This window comes from Dermacentor variabilis, chromosome 4, assembly GCF_050947875.1.
Source record: "Dermacentor variabilis isolate Ectoservices chromosome 4, ASM5094787v1, whole genome shotgun sequence".
Lineage (NCBI taxonomy): Eukaryota > Metazoa > Arthropoda > Arachnida > Ixodida > Ixodidae > Dermacentor > Dermacentor variabilis.
This window is the reverse complement of record NC_134571.1, coordinates 79,814,847-79,834,654: the sequence shown is the minus strand read 5'-3', so window position 1 is coordinate 79,834,654 and position 19,808 is coordinate 79,814,847. Positions and strand designations below refer to the sequence as shown.

Here is a 19,808-nt window from a genome sequence, read left to right as displayed (position 1 = left end):
CGGCGCCACGTCGGACTATGTACGCGGCTTAACTGAGCGATTTTGTTATCAGACTTTCATTAGTTCGAATTTTGTATAATTCAAATTTTCATAGCACCTCCATGGAATTCGACTTAACAGGCTTTTACTGTATAGAGAGCAAGTTAAGTGAAACTGAGAACCTAGATTCTTTTTTAAGTTACAACCGCATGAAGTATACAGACAATAAAGCCAAGGAAAGCATAGTGGAAATAAATATTTTTAGTTGAAACAGAAATAATCAGGAAATGGAAAATTGAAGTGGACAAAAAGACAACTTGCTAAAGTGGGAGCTGAATCTACACCTTTTGCAAAACATATGCAATGCTCTATGATAAGACTACTGTGGCAGCCATCCTCCCGTCAATTTCCTTGGGTATTTGTGCACCAGATCTAGCCTTGGGGGCGTGGCACTGGTCAATCAGGGCTAGTCTGTTGGCTTCATGTGGTTGTAATCAACAATTTACAGAGAAAGGTTTATTATTGAAAGAAGTTCAAAGTTTGACCAGAAGAGCTAAGAACACCTATACTGTATATGCTTGGAATAATTAGGTTATTGACATTTTATCACTGTAAAACAAAAAGAAAATTCCATGTTGCACCTAAAACAAAAAGGTGTAATGCCAAAACTGCATGGTGCATCTTTCCCGAGCAAAGACTCAACGCATGGGAAAAGCTTACCCCGCCGCACATGACAGCACCCACTCAGAGGAAACGCCACGATGTGTGCACACCCACGTTTGCCAGACATTGAACAAGAACAATGAACAGTGCATTAAAATTAACTTGCAAATACTAGTTATAAACCAATGTTTTCGTTTAAGTAATGTTATCCTATTTATTTCAAGATGTCAAAATTGTCAATGAGATGGGCAAATTGTCCATGAGGCTACGGCCATAGGTAGCAAAGTTCTGCGACATATCAGAGAGCGACACCATCTGGGTGGAATTGCAGAGAACTAAACTCCATGTCTTGTGAATGCGCTCTCCACTGTCATTGGTGAAACTAGGTGCAGTATCGCAATGCGAAACGTTTTCTTCTACTCCAAGAACAACGAGTGGTGATAGAATTTCCCCGGTGCGCATATCAAAATGATGCTAAAGTTATGCTTCTGTCCACCAATTGCATGAAAATCACGACATCCAGTTGCAGATTAACTGCAGCATATGGCTTCAGTGAGTGCTAATCGCAGTGGCTTCATAAGGAGAACCAAGGTAAGGTGTGTGTGGTGCCGTCAGGAGTGAGGCTTCTGCGGCAATGAAGCACTACTGAAGCTTCATACCCGTACTCACAAAACTCATCTGTCATGTCTTTCGCGACTGACCATTGCTGCAGCGATCGTCTCACAAGCTATACGTCTAATTTCTAGGGCCTTTTCCTAGCTTTTGATTTGATTTGATTTGATTAACTGATTCCTAGAATAATAAAGCATGTTATAGGAAGTAATTTTTGAAGCAACTTTTTAAACATTGAAGTCGCTATAATGTTGCCAATTGTTCTGCCATGTCGCTAAGAAAAGTCGCTGGTCATGAAAGAGAAAAATTTGTCACTAAACAGACCAAAAAGTTGCTAACGCTAATGACAAAATTGCTAAAATGGCAACAATGCTTGCCACTGACAATTGGGACAGAACCTAAGCCACGTTGCCAGGTGTAGCTTAGCCAGTTGCACTTACTACCAAGCTAACAACCACATTTTTTTTCTTTTATGCATGCAAACCTCCATCATAGAGTGAGCTTTTTATTGCCAAAGATGAAAGCTTGTTAGCCTGGATAGCATGTGGAATCTGCACAACACTTCAGAGAGTTGCATGATGCACATACATTGATGACAATGACAAACAGGTTAGAGTTGGAAAAACAAACAATAAAAAAATAACAGCAACAAGATCAGGATGCATCCCTGCCTCACAATACCCCCAAATTCCTCTATACATAAGTATCAACCTGTGGACATCAAAAATTTGTTCAAATCCCACATACATTAAACAGGACTGCGGAGGGAGATGGGCAGCAGCCATATTTTTTTATTAAAAGTTAGCCCAAAGCACACGCTTTTTTTTTTGGATATACACACATTTTTTTTATGGTTATTTACCTTTATACACAGCACGGCTGCTTTTTCTGGATAAGTGACTTTCCCAGCTACTTTTCTGTAGTCGGTTTAGCTTGCTTCAGAAACAATTTTGAATAAACATGCTTGAAGCAAGCCTCTCGCATGTACAAATATGGCATACTTCGCTTCTGCATCAGGTCCGCACAAAAATTATCCCAGTTTCTTCCTATCACAAGTTGGGAGAAGTGGCAGCTATGCCCATATAATAACGTGTTCCGTAAAGACAACGTTCTGTGATCGAACAGGTTGCCAAAAGTGCGCTATGCAAATCCTGCAGGACCTGCAGAGCTACAGTCTGGGCTGTTTCCTGCATTACCACAATCTTATGCCCATGTCCAGACCTGGAGAAATAGGATTGGCATGGTGGGAGAGCTAAAACATACCCTCTATTAAACTACACTTTCTTTGAAATAAACAATCCCACCCAGTATTTTTTTATCACAGCACTAAATCTCATAATGTCACAGGTAGATAATATCATGAGTCATTATAGACTCAAAACTTACATTCCTTCAGGTTGTTCTGCAGTGGTGTTCCAGTAAGGACTATTCTCCGGCCAGTCTTCAAGGTACTCAGTGCTTTGGACAAGCCAGTGCTATCATTCTTCAGCACATGCCCTTCATCACAAATTACAAGCTGTGGCCCTGCGAACATGTTCATGGAAAGAATGTAGGCAAATATCAAGAACTAGACAGCATGATTTTCGCACAGGAAGTACTGTAATGAAAGTAACAGTAATCAGAAGCGTGTTGTCAAAACACGCTTAACATAACACCTCAGCCAATTCCTGTGAGGTATACTTCACTCCACTGCAAACTGGGCTCATTAGAGCTCACTCTATTGTATTGTATAGCATTACTCAACCATTGCTTGACTTATCCATGGAACAGAAAAATTTCTGCAGAAACCACCTCAGGATGACTGTCGGCGATGTGACTGGCATTGAAGCAATGCAGCAACACACAGTATTGCCACCACTAAAATGTGTCATGTATGAGGTAGTTACTGCAGCCGGGCTCTACTCTTGTGCGTCGCACTGGATGCACTGCACCATCTAGCAGCACTGTTTTGAAGTCTGTCCATACCACGTGTCTGAATATATACGATGCCGGTTCAATTTCATCCAGCCCCCAACAAACTTAAAGATTTTTTTTGTCATTGAAGAGTGGCACATGCCCAACGGCTCATATCCAGTGACCCAACTTGGCATCAAAAAGGTTCACTGATGAGCAGCACATATCCAGCATCACATACCTAGTGACCCAAATTGGTATGATGACTGGTTTCTAACCCAGTTCCCTCAGCACAGCTTTACTGTGGCGAAGAAAGCATATGTCGCCTTGAAGAAGACAAGTCCACTTATCGAAACGTTGGCTCCTGCTTTCACTTTGTTCTCGTTTTGCTCATCGTCTTGAATTTCGATCTCCCGCCTTCCCCGTGTTTTCCCTGGACATGTATGACAGCAAACATTTGTTTTTTTTTATGACCAGTTACTGTGGTTTGTCGCTAAAGCCCATTGACATAGATTGGTGGAGAAACACAAAGCAATTCTGACATTGTCCTCATCGGTAAATGTGAAAGAAAACAGCACACACACTTTAAACAAATGCCAAATAATTGTCAAACTATTATGTCTATGACACACTTGATGCAGTGGATGAGAGGTTGTGTGGATGAGATAATCTGCCCGTCTAGTACTTTGCCCATTTACTGCATTTTACCACAGTAGATGTACAAGTGTGAGAATTTTGTGGCATGGACATATCAATCACAGTCCTTTCACGCCCTTCTTCATTTGAGGAAACAAAAAAAAAAGCTGCACGAAGCGAGGTCAGGTGAGTAAGGGGCATAGGCACCTGACCTCGTTCAGTGTGACTTCTTTTTGTTTCCTGAATGAAGAAGAACATGAAAAGACAGCGATTTGACAATGTAGAAGAGGTGGGGGAAAAAACAAGAGAGGAGCTATTAGGCAATCAAAACAGACGAGCTTGAAAAACATTTGGAAGTATGCAATTGCATATTGGACAAATATATTAAGTGTAATGAAGAGTACTTTGAAGGCGATAAGGTTGTTTTGTAAATAAATAAATAAATAAATACAAAGCTTTTTAAAAAGAATTCCGGTTACTTTTGGGTACCCCCTCGTATAGCTGGCCATGGCCTCCAATATTGGGCGGCACATTGCACACAACCTTGAACGACCCGAGCTGGTGACTGCGGTGTCAAGCAGAGGCAATAGGGGAGCACACGTGTCAGTACATTATATAGCATACAGTGTAACCCCATTGATAATTTCCTTGCTGCTGCATTTTACCGGCTGCTATGGCCCGTATTCACAGTCCCAATTCAAGTCCCCCTGACTACTATGTATTATGTTCCCACTTGATACATCACCATTCTGTAATGTACCCACATCTTTGTTGCTTTTAAATGTGGCTGTCACATAAATTTAACGGTGCAGAGGGAATTAGCACTTGCATGTTGCTCTAAAGTTGACAAATGTAGAAGTTCAAACAGGCGACAACTTGGTTGCAACGAGCAACTGAATTTGAAATAAGCGACCAAAGTTGCACAAGGCAGGCACTGCACGAGCACATCGGGAGAAAATGAGTGCAGAGCAGTTGGCAAAGCACCCCCAAAAATGCATACTGGTTAAAACCTACCAGGTTTTACACTGGACCAAATCTGCTGAGAGCAGGGCTACATTTTGGGGGAGGCCATTAAGGGTCTTATACAGGTATTGCTAGTTCCCTTTAGTCAGCTTCACTGCAATAAAGTTCTGTTATGCACTGAAACATACACAAAATATTCTGGTGAAGCAAATCAAGAGTGGAAAGGGGCCACTGCCACGAAAAATTGTATATGTTCCCCATATACGCATGCACGCGCCATCCCTGGTCACAGTATGAACGCAGAGACATCGACTAAGTGCACTGGCAGCCACTCAGAGCTGTTTCTGGAATAGCTGTGGCAATCTGCAGCATTCTTCACTGGGCTTCTTCGATTTTCGGAGTTCTGGCAGCTGAACAGCAGCTAGCTAGTTCCAGTGCCGGTAGGAAGTCACATGGGCTGGGATCTCAAGACAACCTGAAGCTACCCGAAGGTTGCAAAATTGAATGCTGGGTGGAACGGCTGGCTGCAGGATAAACATAAACACACTAGTACCAACATGGCAGAGGCCGGCGCATGCTCAGCATAGTTGGTCCAGTTATGCATTGCCAGCTTGAAAATACATGGTTAAATTTGTCAAAAAGCTGAAGTGACATTCTCAATCAATCAAATGCAAGGATGCAATCACTTTCACAAGAGTTAGCGCAACTCGGCATAGGAAGCACACTCGGCCAACCTCTCTCTGGGCAGCTCAACAAACTACCTCCGATGCGTCGATCCCAAGATGTGAAATCACACTTAGTGATCATATCCCCAAAATCGATCACTCGAGGAGACCTGCTCTCAGCAATTACATGGCCCCCTGGTGTTGATGAGTTGGCATTCAGTCATTATATTGTAACCAACAGTTACAACAGCCGTTTGTACGAAAGCTGATTTATGCTGGGCGAACCTGTGCCCGTCAACAAAAACCGACTGAGCACTCAACAACAACAAAAACGTCCCCCGAGCTTCGCTCCTTCGAACGTCGTTCTCCTCTTTGTCGCCGCCTGTCGCGTGCCAATCGTCCGATTCTCGCGCACGAGCCGCCGGCCTGTCAGCACCGGCCGAGCGTTGCCTTGCGGTGCTTTGCTTGACGCTCGCGGTGTGGCGGCTACGCAGTTGGGATATGTCGGCCGTCTTTGTCTTCTCGCAATGCTGGCGGCATTAGCCCCCTCCGAAGAAGCATCGTCCCGATGCGTAGGCAAGGCCTAGAGAGGCCAACTGCTTTGGAAAGACAGTGGTCAGAGGATGGCCGGTGCTAGGCTTGATCGTATGCTGGCGGCAATATTTGACAAGACATGGAAAAGCAATATATCAGGTACGCCCTGTCACATAAAATTTCGTGCTGACCTGCTTGAGCTTCGATTTCAGAAAGCTGTTTCAGTTGATGATGCTTATTTTCTGCCCATTCTGAAGGAGCTGGGGCATGAAAATGCAAGCCGCCTGTGACCAGCAAAAAGCTTCACATGAAAAACAGTACTAGTCAATCATGAGAGCAATAAGCGAATGTAGATGAGTTCAAATAGACCGGCTGGCCATTACTCAACTAGTGCATTCCATTAACATCAACGACCTAGTTAGAACATGTCAGCGTAACTGGTTTTGACTGCGATGGAGTGATGAAGCAAACGCTGGCTACCTGTGACTGCCTTTGCTAACTGCAAGAAAAGAAGATGTTATCGCATGAATGTAAGCTATGTGAAAACGAATATGCCACCAGGGAAAAATGAAACCGAAGGCATCATAACATGTGGGAATGAGCCTCTACAACCTGTGTAAAACGCGATGCAGATTGCATGGACCCATGAGAGCATGGCAAACTGTTCACAGAAAGAAGCTTTACAAGACACAAAAAAATTAAGTTCAAATGTTCGCTGCCTTTCATATCCCACCACCTCGCAAGGTGGAATGGTGCTGTAACATTAGAAGATAATGCTAGAAGTAATGAAAACCGAAGGTGGCCATAGTCAGTTGGCTGAGAAAGATAAAAGTCCTCCAGCACCTGTGTCCGTCATGTCCCCAGAGGAATGGTGGCGAGCACTCATCAACTCATTTTTTTGTCACCTAATAGGCAGAAAACTGACAGATTCCACCAGACCAAAATCATCCTGGCTGGCTCTGGCAGTCCGCAGGTAGCCAGAACCATCCAGCTCGAGAAGAATGAATGCGCAGTGAAAGTGCACTGTGCAGTAGGCAGAGCAACCTGAGAAAAATGAAGGCGCTCTGGCTTGCTCTGGCAGCGCACGGGTAGCCAGAAGTGAAAAATCATAGGCCCACTGCTCCGTTTTCTTAACCATTAAATTTTTTTGCTGCGGTCTCTTGAAAATGGTCACAGACCTGCGCGGCACACACAGCACAGTCATAGCGTAAGCTGGAGGAGTGGCTCCACAGGAGCTCCATTTTCGTCAGCATGCACTAGTGGTTCTTTGTAGTGAAGTCTCTTTGTGTCCTTTTCAGAAGAACAATCTGAACTGTTTGCCCAGCATCGACGGCAAGCTCCGGCTTGTGCTGCTCTCTGCATTGCAGTCTGCGTTGCCTGGTTGCAGCCGTACACGTAACTCTACGATTCGCTTCTTCAGCAGCGGTTCATACCTTGCGAGCAGATGCCATAACGTGTACCAAAGAGTAAACACAGATAACGAGACTATGCAGCACACATGGCGCATCCCTTGACCTGTGGCACGATACTGTTATGGGGAGATGTGAAAAATTGTTTATCTACTATATTTACACTGTGACAGCGAGGAGCACCACAACAACAAAGTTGGCGGGCTGGGGCACAGCTCATGCTCTTTCTCGTCTGCTATGCAACGTCTTAGTGGGTATGTGCCAGCATTTGTAAACAGATTGAAACGTCTTCTATGTCTGCAGGATAAGTGGCTCGTAACATTACCCTCCGGTGGTGAAAGCACCGACTCGGTGCAGTCGAAATACGATGGCACGGAAAAGGTTCGCTACACATAGGGTCAAGCAGTGTCTGGGATATGATAGGGCTCCAAGCAGATTACGTGCACAATGTCGGTGCGGGGTTGAGCTGATGGGGACTAAGACAGTGGAGTGATTTCATACGTGACTTATTTAACAGGGATAAGCGGGCTAGTGGGTGGTCGTTATTGGAATGCATCATGTAACTGCACAAAAACAAGGGACAAAGAAGAAACACACAAGACAGGCGCGGAACCGCGCCTGTCTTCCGCGCCTGTCTTGTGTGTTCCTTTTTTGTCCCTTGTTTCTGTGCGGTTACATGATGCATTCCAATTCATACGTGACGTCGGTCACTTGGCGGCACACTATTTAAACCAAGGCTTCCTTGCTTTAGGACAAGGTTAGTACTTTGCAAGCAATCAGAATCAGTGAGAAGAAAAATAATGTCAGCCCTCATTTTAGGGTAGCACAGGGCTCGCTCTTTACAATCTTGAGAAGTTACCCTTGACTCTCTGAAGAAAGGGACAGATTCCCAGCGAAAGCAATTGAAAGAGTGAAACTAACACTACTTTCACCACAAATAAGTGTTTAAAGGGACACTAAAGGGAAATACTAAGTTGACGTGCACTGTTTAAATACCATTCCAGAAACCTTGCAACGCTTGTTGCGTGCCAAGAAAAGACTTAGTTTACAAGAAAATGACACCTGAAGGGTCCGAAAACCTTTTTGGTTATTCAAATATCCTGCCACACAACTAGGGAGTGGTGACATGGCATATGCCATCACTGCCCTTTGTTGCCATTGATGAGTAAAACGGTGGCCAACAGATGGCAAAACAGTGTTTTGCAAAAAATGCAAATGTGCGGTCATGAAGAAGCCAAGCCAAGTCAGAGCAATGGATTTGCCACTGCAGCTGCTTTTGGTCAAGCGGCATGGACCGTTTGGGTATCCCACGACATCACATGGAAGTAGAATTCTCCGCTACTTGCAGCTTGCGCAAGTTTTGCGAGCCAGCAAAACCAATGCAGCACTATGCGATAATGAAACAAATGAAATGCGAAGGCGTGGGCAGCACAGAGTCGAGTGAAAGCGAAACTTTTCGACTGCAAGCATCATCGTCAAGGGTAATGTCAATGAGGTTTTTTTTTTTTTCAATATTAAATAGAACTGGACAAGAAGCATTTTCTTTCATCTTATTACACAATACAACGATGCATTTATAATGAGTGGTTGAGTACTAGTGACAGAACTTGAATGAGGAGTGCCTTCGTCATCGGGCAAGCAAATGAATGTCCTGGGGGTGTCTCTAATCGAGTCCTGCATTCACCTCAATTTCTCGATTACTAAGGCTCCGTTCGTGATAATATTAACACCTTATAGATTCTCGAGCATTAATCTATCACTTTAGACTTACTTAATCCTTGCCTTCAGTGTCCCTTTAGGGCGAGTGCACTGCACCTGCGACAAGTTCTGGATATAAGTAGACAAGGATTTTTCAGAGCTAATTGATTATTCACACTTACCAGCGACATTGCTACCTACTCTGCAGAAACCAAGCATAATGGCGACCAAAATTTAGGACACTGCCTGGATCTTGCTCAATTTTTCAGACATGGTACATACGCATGATGTCACGAACAGTTATGTCACAAAACAAAGTTGCTGTCATTCAGGTTGTCACCTATCACATCACTATCATGCTATTTCATAGCAAAGATTACTTTGCTGCATTCAATTAATTTTAATACTGCATTGATCGGACTGTTTGCTGAGGTGAACATAGCATTTAGTGTCATCCTACAGTGGGCAATGCACGTTGGTAAGCCACAAGAGCCGACCAGACACAAAAGTTTCGCTTACACCAATCACCACGGTGCATTAGACCTGCATTTTTTTCAGCTTTCTGAGTGCCGTAAGGCTGCTGCGAAAGAGATCTTTGTCGACATGGCATAAAGCTGAAACTTAGATCACCGACTCTCAAATTGAACTTAATGTATTTTTTTTTCTTTTTTCATTAAAATTTTTATAGACTATGATTATTCAAACAATTTTTATGGTCTCCTTTGAGCAAGCAATATCGGTCAGCAGCTGTACTTTTGTCTTGCAAGGTCGAACTTAAATCCAACAAAATATTGATAGAATCGAACCTTCTTATAACGAAGTCACATTGGACACAAAAATACCTTTGTTAAGTCCTATATTCATTATAAGCGTACACACAGATATCAACGAAAGAAAGAAAAAATCTCGATCAGGCCTATGCAATAAAATCTCAAGCAGGGTGCCTCTGGCAAGCCAGCAAAGGTTCTCCTGTGGACTTTGATGACTTGTCAACATCTTGTCATGCCAGTATGAGGCACTGGAACAACAATAAAATACTTACATGTGCTCTGCCCCGTCATGAATATGCAACTGTGCAAATAGCATTATCGCGTGGGATTGGCACGTTGGCTTGCCAACTACAGTCCAACTAAGCGAAGCCACTACCCAAAACATGCACACTGCCAGCAGATTTTTTGTAGGTGGAGGGGACCACACTTGAATCCATACTCCACAACTTCGCCCGTCAGTCTAGCTCATGCATCTGATTACACGCTCACTCGCTGCTAAGGTCTACAAGTGGCAATATAAAAATAGCAGACCACCGACAGACCATTTGGTGACAGATTTCGGCATGGCTCTGCAGCTTCTTCAGGTGGGACACTTTGGCAGGAATTTTTTATGTGCCTATTCGGCAACAATCGTTGCAGCACTAGACGCCGATGCGCATCGAGCTGGTGGGTCCCAAGTAGCCTGAGAGCTGCTATGTCACTTTTCTAGCGCGTATTGTTTCCAAATGGCAACAGCAAACCGAAAGAAAATCAAGCTGGTGGGCTACACTAGAAATGCTGCCAGAGTGAAACATGACGCTAATTTCACACCGTCTGCAGCAGGGAATGGCGAGGCATTTGGGTTATCACCTATAAAAATGTACAGTATGCTTCCAACAGCCCCACACCACACACGCTGTGAAACAGATAGGTGAAGATGCTTATAGCAATAGGGTTGCCGGTGATAGCAGTGAATGCAATGTGCAACGACCCGCGAGAAGATTTGCTGACACCGGAAAAGGAAACAGAGTGCGTTCTGGTATTTTCACATGACACGAGTGAGTGAGTAGGTACTGTGGGGAACCTGCCGTGGCAGATTCCTACTGCTCTCGATCGCCACGGCTCATGCCTTCCGTTCTTCTGATGGGACCTAGCGGCTAGAAAACATATCACATGATCACAGTTTGGCGTTGTACTAAACATTGGTGCCGAAAGATGGTGTTTTTCAGGAATGTATTAACAGGTAAAAAAGAAAGGTAACTGTATAGGGCGTGGGGTCTCACTTGTGCTCTTGGGACAAAGGACCAACAACACAGTGCAAACAATCACAAGGACATTTGTTGCAACTTTCATACACTAATACCTGCTAACCGAATTGCTATCCACAGAACATGCCGATGGGCGCGCAACAAATCTAGGAACTCACCGCTACTGGATATAGAGCGAACATGTTCGCCCCACGCTGAACACCAACACCTGGTCGTTTGCATGTACGGTCATGCAAACGGTGGTGCGTTCAAACAATCATGTTCGTCCATTCTGGTGTCCTGCTCCTAGGCCTTGCGAGACAGCCTCGCAGAGGCATGGATCGGCGCACGAGCGTATGGCTCTCGCATCTCCTGTAATCCAGCTTCTCCCCGTAGCTAAGTGCTGGCAGCAGTCAGTGTGGTTGCAGCATATTGCGAGATGGCGCGAGTGTTGCGCTGCTCACGCCAGCTAATGGCAAGGTTAGACGGGTGCGACAGGAGTGGGCTCTTCCTCTTCAGCTCGGGGTCGGCAAGCGGCGCGGACATACCACGCGTGCGCTGATCTATGCTTCTACGAGACCATCTTGTGAGGCCTAGGAGCAGGACACCGGAATGGACGAACACGATTATTCGAACGCACCACCATTTGAACGCACCACTGTTCGCAAGACTGTACATGCAGACGACCAGGTATTGGTGTCCAGCATGGGGCAAACATATTCAGTGGATATCCAGTCACGGCGTGTCAGGCTTCCTAGATTTGTCACGTGCCCATCGGTATGTTCTATGTGTTGTAAATCAGCTATCAGGCACTGGTGTATGAAAGATGCAATAAATGCCCTTGTGATTGTTTGCACTACTGTTTTGTCATTCCTTTGTCACAAGCGCATGTGTGAGACCCCCACAAGGGTCATTTCTCAATCGCAAACACTGGCAGCAGAAAATCGTATGGAACAGGAACTTATCAACAAGATTCTACTGCATTGAGGTTTAAACATATAGCTAAGTGAAAGGCTGATTTTACTGTTTTCATTATACTGAAGTTTAACTGTATTGAACAGAACAAAGGTATTCTCATGTTGGACAGGGCTTCATTACGAGGTTCAAACTCTATGCAAGAGAATACTTTGTCACAATTCACAATTTCTGGGGATTGCACGGCTCAGCATTCTTTCACTGCAATTTGTTCTGGTCGCAAGTAGAGTCCAGTCATGCACAGGTTTCATGCTGTAACTATTGTATGTTGACTGATTGCCAGTATGCATTTTATAGAGTTGACTATGCCTCAAGCACAACTGTTCCCAAGACAGCAGCCACTTGCCTGGGTCAAGAAGGACTCTCCGGTACCGGTTGAGCACTGCCTTTTTCTTGCGCTTGCCACTTCCTTTTACAAGCAGGCAGAACATGCTGTAGCCAATAATGGCCACACCACCTTCACTGTGCCACCTCTCGAGGGCCTCTAGCCTCAGAATATCTGCTTTCATGGAGGACACTTCGTACACCTGCAGACAGAAGAGCACAATGCTAAGTTTATGCTTTGCACTTCCCAAAATGTGAGAACTGATGAAACACGCAGTCAAGCAACAGCTGCTAAAATGGGGCTGCATTAATAGCGCACATTAGATCAGTCGATACCGAGTTGTGTGAGGACAATATTTGTATTGAAAACACGTGTATAAAACCTGCTTTTACTAAAGGTAAGCAAGCAACATTTCTAGTAAGTGGCCGGACCTTTATTGATAAAACATAGATAGCATACTTTGGTCTTTCAGAAGCATAAGCTTATTCAGAAGCATACTAACACTCATACTCCGATTTTTTGTACTTTGCAACTTGTTTAGGAATGTAGAATCTTCATTAAAGACTGAAATAAAGTCAGCACGGCAGCCCTAAGCTGGTACTCACCAGCCACAATTTACCTTGAGCTCCACTAGTTCCGGAACATTTTGTGCTAAACTACAAATTTCATCAGGCAAAATACTTTCCAAGAGCTGTTCAATCCGTACCTTACAAGTGCCATTGTAACAAAGCTATAGAGGGTCCCCAGGGTGTGGGGTCCTTTAAACATGAGGCTGAAGGAACAGAAATTTGTTAAAGTGACGGAACTACAATAAAGCACTGCAGTGCAAGCGACATGTACTATGTGCTGCTGTCACTTCCTTTGTGGTGCCTGTTGCGTTTCTGCTACAACGAATTTATTCTGACAAAAAGAGCAGGAGAGAACACACCTTCATGTCCAGGCCATTGCCGTGTAACCACTGCTCAAACTCATTAGCCCAATTGAGGACAGTGTTGTAAGGGCACACAACGAGGGCAGTACTAAGCAAGGGACCAGCCTCTTTGTGGGTCATCATGGTGTGCAAGAAAGATATCACCTGCAAAGCAACGTAAACGTTAGATAGAAAGTTAGAACATGGCTATTGCACTGCTCTAAGCATGAAGTGCTGTTTTCTTGAACTTTTTGTTTTTGTTTTTACACAAGGGGAAATGCAAAGCACTTTTCTAGAGTAACTCACATAATTAATAATTTTAGCTTCAAGTTTGTCCAGAGGAGTTGAAGTAGGCATTGAACTCCTCAGGACAGATATACAGTCAAAGCTCAAGAAGCCAACAATCAAAGAGTTTAAAGAAAGTTGGGAGGAGATAAATAAACTTAGTCACCACAGACCCCTATTTTTATGTTCTTGCACCTTTCTTTTAACTATGAGGAAAAGCAAAAAAAAAAAACTATGTTCCATTGCAATTAAATTATGCTTTTTGATTATCCCATGATTTCCTGAGTTCTGTAACTCTCCCCTGATTTTGGTAATTACATCATAAAACATGGACAATGAATTATTGTTCCTGAATAACGACTAAAAATGTAGTGCGCCCTGAGACAGCATGCATTCTCATCTTGCATTCCAACAAATGCCAACAACAGCACCTGAAATGTTTTTCCCAGTCCCATACAATGAGCCAAGATGCAGCCAGATCCTTTTTCTGGGTCGTTCTTCAGCATCTCCAATGACTCAATGACACAGTCATAGAGGAACTTGACACCTGCATTTTAATGCTTTAATTGAGCAGGCCGTTTCACTAGCCCAAAGTGGATGAAAAGAAAGTTGCAAAACACGAATAGAACATTCACACACAATAGTAAATGTGTAGCTTGCTCAGCCATGACCACTGGTGCAATTTCATTACTGTGTACAATTAGAAATGACAAAAGGCGAGACAATACGATGAACACAAATAAGCACAAACTAGTAATCCTGGAGGAAAGTAATGTATTAGTATCAAACATTAGTTTCTGTATTTTGACTATTTAAAGGAGACACTGGTCGTGAATAATTTTTTTTTTTAGTTTTGGAGTTAATGTAACAAAACTTGGTAATCTGGTTGTTTTTCATGCTGATTTTAAAAATGCAATGACTTTTTCTGTAGTTAATTATTTTGCAGATAATTAAAATTAATTAACTAATTTGTAGGTACAATAACAGAAAAACTACTTTTCAGAGCGTTACCATTGGCACATGCCTTGAAACTACAAAGCATAATGCACACAAGTGTAGGAGTACTTCTTTTAATATATAAATTTTTTTAGTTACCCTATAGTAGTTTGAATTGCATGTTGCAAACATGGCCACTTGATGCTCTAGTTTAAAGTCAAATTAACAAATTTTTAGGCCTAATTAGGGAATTCACTCCTACCACTGTGTAATCTACAGATTCAGCTACAAGCCACAACAGATATTGCAGCTCTAGCTGCTCTGAAGGCAGAGATATTGTGTTTGGAAGTCTGCAAGTGAAGCAAAATTTTAATTCTCAGAAAATGAGAAAAACAAAACAACCTCATTTGTGTAAACGGGAACACAAAATGTGGGAATAGTTGCAATTCCACTATGATTAGTGGGCCCCGGAAACAGTCTTTCTGGATGCAGTCACTGCGATCGGAAATGTAGCACTTCAGCTGCAAGTCGCACAGAAAAAAAATTTGTTACGCATTCATCGGCAAAAATTCAGCTCAGGGGTGTGATGTAGAATGGTATTAAGGCTAATTTATCGATCCAGGAGGAGTGAAAATTTCCGAGCATCGTTGCTGCATAATAAAAAAAAATTGCATTTTAAAAAAATTAGATTTTTATGTGATTTTTTTTATCTTTGAGACCCATGTCACCCCTTAAGTTACTTTCATTCTGATGTCAACTACTGTGGACCAGAAGCCCATGATTGCCATTACTCTTTTCTGCTACCTATACTAATGGCTTTTAACTAGCACCAAGCAAAAAGTATGTCCTTCTTAACCTGTAGTAACTGTCAAAAAATATTACATGTCTAAATTTTTTCACAGGGTCAAAAGCTTTCTTCATTCATAGCTCTATTCTGTGCAGACAGCCAAGCTTCTGCAACATCCTAGTCATTTACTGCATAACTACGTTATTTTCCTAAGATAACCCGCACTCAACCTTATCATATTTCTGCCAACATACCTAATCAGAAACAGTTTGCTTTGGAGTACACTCGCATATTGCATGAACTAAATGAAGGAAGGAATATTTTATTCAGCTGAAATATTATACAACGTACTCGAGCATTTCATGAGAGTATTTAACGTGATTGCTAGCCATGAGCTCGGGCAGTTGGTATCCAAGTTTACTAACTCAAGCATGCATTTTGCAGTAAAAGATCTAGATTAGATTTTTTTAATGTGAACAGTAATTTTTACATAGACATACATAACACATAAATTGAAGGCACTAAGTAAGCATAACATATATAACAGTGCAATACTATCAGAGTAATAGAAACAATTAGGCACAAATCAAGTTCTTATGGTACAAAAAGCGCAATGCATGCATTATGTCATTAACAAAAAAATCCTGTAATTCAGCTGATTTTTCTTTCTTAGAGCACATGAAAAATTCTCATTTTCATTTATTGCAAGCTTGATACCATTCCATGCATTAGTTCCTATATATTATACTGTGCATTTTTCATAAAGGTTGTGTATCAATGGAATGTTGAAACTATATTTAGCTTGGTGACAACTGTTTCTATAAGGCGTTAGGAAGATACTGGAAGAGTAGGGGTTATTATTCGACAAGATAGTGCGTATTAAGGCAAATAGTTTTATAATCTCATGCAATCTGAAATGGCCTTAGCTCAAGTGATCTAAACAGTGGCTTAGTATGTGCTATAGAATTTGAAACTATCATGATTTTTTGCAAAGTAACCAGGGGTTGGAGATAAGATGGATGTGTATAGCCCCATGAATATGGGCAATATGTTATATGACTATGAAACATATACTGAAATTCACTACTGCGTAGCACTACATAGCTCTTCCTGCCAGTTTTATTTCATGGGATGTCACATGTAAGGCCTGCTCTCTTCTCTATGCACTGAATGCTTGCACACTAGCAATGCAATGCACAGCAAGGTACTACTGTGACAAACTCAAAATTGAGTTTGCTTTGTCTGTTCTTTGTGTTACACCGACAACGTCCATCATTGTATCATGCTCTTATCAGATCATCACCTCATCTACAATATTACCCTCGCCATTAGTTGAATAGAAAAATAATTTGTCCACAACTGTCACTATAAAGCACTGCTACTATAAATGGAAGTACACAAGACACATCACCTTTGACCTGATGGGGCTTCATGAACTTGACAAGCTTTTCATTGACCTGCACAAGGGGCTCCTTCGTCTGCAGGTCCACTTCAAGCACCAGTTCTTTCACTGTCACGTCGGCATCACTGGGTTCAGTCCCTAAGACTTCGTAGTACTGCAGAAAAAGAAAAGCAATAGCAGTAATGGTCAATCAAAGAACAGCACAGTACCAAGCACACCATACCAGCTTCCGCCTTTCAGCAATGCGTTGTTTTCTCTCCTCTTCAGCCTGCGCAGCTGCCTTAGTCTGTTGAGCAAGCTCTTCGTCAGAAATGAGTTTGCGAATGTTCCTGCGACCTTTGCCATCAGGGTCCTGGTTCTGTAAGCAAAAAAAAAAAGAGAGAGAGGACAGTTTTACGTGAGATGCACAATACCAAGGCAACCCTGGGTTGACCTGATTAGCAAATTATCCAAGAAAATACACAAAATTAGGTACATGTGCAATGCAAGGAAAATGTTCAATCACTCCAACATTTTTTTTTTTTTTTGGGTGCAGGTGTGGCTTACCTCCTGAGCACAACAACAATCTGCTCAGCATCACGAATTATGGCACTGTTCGTTGCAGTGACTGTGCCTGCAAGTCACAACTGATGCTCAGCTTGGACAGTAATTTATCATAGTGAAATGCCACAGAGAAACTCCTCTGGTCATGAAGACATCCTCAGTTAAGACATGTTGGGCCTTCTGCTTAGTAACTATTGTCCCATGGTGGGATGCATCAATTGTCAATGTCACTGAACACCTTCCATAACTGTGCTGTGTTGTCTCCCTGTCCATAAAAAAGCTTGTTTGTTCATAAAGAGTCGTTGCTTCATCTGTCCGAGAACATAGCCACACACACTTTCCATCACGTGGGCATTCTTTCTCACTAGAAAAATAAGTGGAAGGTAATACAATTACAGATAATATTGAAGAGGAAAATCCCTAACCAGAAGATGTATTTTTGTGTCGTATCACTGCCAAACGTACACACAGGATGTGCAGCAGAGGCGATGCGCCCCAACAATTGCCCATCGCTGAAGTGAAACATCACATTTGATGTTACACCACATGAAAGCACCATTAAGAGTGTTAAATTGGATGTACAGCCTCTTCTTGTAATGTAGTATCTCCAGATCAGGAGAATAAGTTCGTAATTAGCGACGGTTACAAACACAAAAGCAGTAATATAGCCTGGTGAGTGTCAATAAATGTTACTGTAATAAAGATTCATATCTCATTCTCTAATAGCAAGATCATGTTGGTGACAACGCAATATGAAAGCAATTACTTCAAAGTGCAAGATAGCAATATTGGCATCATAATTAAACTAGCACTAAGAGGAAAATGTTTCCAGCTGTGTTTGTAAATTAGTAAAATGACCTTTCCATAGTGCCCCAAAACATATCTTACCATGAGAAGGTGCTTGGTAAGCCAGAAAAGGCACACAAAATAAACTGGTGGCAACGCCACCTTGAATTTCCGGCACCAGCTCACCATGACATCATGAATTTTGATGCCATCTGTTCACACTTTATTAAATTTTTATCAGTAACAATGGACTACATTGCATTCTAGAAGAGCCAACAACTGAACTTGGAAAGTTTCAAAAACTTTTAGTGAACCACTATGGTAGAAATGAGAAAAAAAAATACTTTGCAATCAGTGACATCACACTGACGTACCAGCTCTGCGGTTTCAGCATGAAATTAAAGAATAAAACTTTCACTGTCATTTTCTGATCTAACATTCAACCATTCAACGCGTAGGTCGTTTCTGTTATCATCCGCCTTCCGCCGAGCTTTCGCCCCACAGACCATTTGAAGCATCCTTTTAGTCAGTTGTACAGCAAACATCCGATTTTGCAGACTCCCTAGGGGCCACGAAAAAGTAAAAAAAAATTAGACAGTTAAAGAAATATGAATGCATGTCTTTTACTGCCCTTAAAGGGGCCCTGACCAGGCCACATAGCAAATTTCAGTTATATGCTGGAAGTTGTTACATGCCCACTAGGGAGCATTCTGGTGCTAGAATTTTTCAAATTAGTTCATTAATAGCTGAGATAGAAATATTTCAGTGCCGCTAGCCCATGATAGGCAAGGGCCACTGCCAAGTGAGACACTCTTTCCACTTGCCCCATCTAACCTCCGCAAGCGAAATTCTTTCCCTGAGTTCTCCCATAGCGGAGCTTAAGGATCGCGTGACACATACGTCATGGGCCTGCCTTCATTTTTTTTTTCCCTCACTTATTTTGCTGTGCGGTGCACTTCTGCTGACGGTGTTGCGTGTGAGCTGTTGCATTTGTCTCATTTCGAGCAGCACACGGTTTTGCGTGCTGCCCACGAGAACACCTGTCTAGTGGTATAAGCAAGTGCTCCACGAATACTGAGGAAGACACAAGCGGATCATAGAGCATGATCGCACGCTCAAACATTGTAGAAAATAACATACCTTCATTGTCTGCGCGTGTGACTGCATGCCATGGGAACATGCAGACAAAACGGAAGTACATCTCTCTTGCAGCAGTGCAAAGTAAAACAACACACAGACATTCGGTTTGGGTATTTTACTATTTCTTTAAACTTTAATTCGTCGATTCGAGCAACAGATTACACAAATAACGGATGTTGTCTTGAATAATTCTCCAAGACACATGTCCCTACGAGCTATGTCACAGCAGTGCGATGTACATAGGCGTACTTGTGCGATTACATCTGCTCTCTGACTGGAAGCACGGCACCCCCGAGGCAGACGCCATTCGCTTTGAAATTTGAGCTCTTTATGCAGCATGAAGCGATGTAATACTTAGCAGACACGATCGTTAGCGCGCATAGTATGCACAGCGCTTGTCAGCTCAAAATGGACAGAATTGGTGAGGGGCCCTTTAAGGGCTCAAATCGCCGCAGGCACATTCGAAAAAGCTCGGAAGGCCTGCCAGTACACTAATTAGGCATATCGGTGCTCGTACTGACAGGAGATGGCGAGTGCACGGGTATATAATTAAGGAATACATACTGTGTCCCATGACAATTTCCTCCATACCACGCTTGTTATGCTTCACCACGTAGTATAGCTGTACTGAGCCGAAGCTGACTTTCGGGAGTCGGCACTATGCAATGCGC

The 19,808-nt window shown here is 42.8% G+C and overlaps 1 protein-coding gene across 3 annotated transcripts in view; it reads right to left on the bottom strand.

The window, feature by feature from the left end:
- Nucleotides 1–19,808, bottom strand: part of LOC142579408 (uncharacterized) — a 149,197-nt gene that overhangs the window by 114,214 nt on the left and 15,175 nt on the right. For all 3 annotated transcript variants that reach the window (XM_075689555.1, XM_075689556.1, XM_075689557.1), the window contains exons 7-12: nt 16,892–17,026; nt 16,678–16,822; nt 13,975–14,090; nt 13,277–13,423; nt 12,370–12,550; nt 2,641–2,778 (exon numbers count right to left, since the gene is read on the bottom strand). In XM_075689555.1, the coding sequence (XP_075545670.1) occupies nt 2,641–2,778; nt 12,370–12,550; nt 13,277–13,423; nt 13,975–14,090; nt 16,678–16,822; nt 16,892–17,026 (862 nt within the window). The remainder of the gene's footprint in view (nt 1–2,640; nt 2,779–12,369; nt 12,551–13,276; nt 13,424–13,974; nt 14,091–16,677; nt 16,823–16,891; nt 17,027–19,808) is intronic.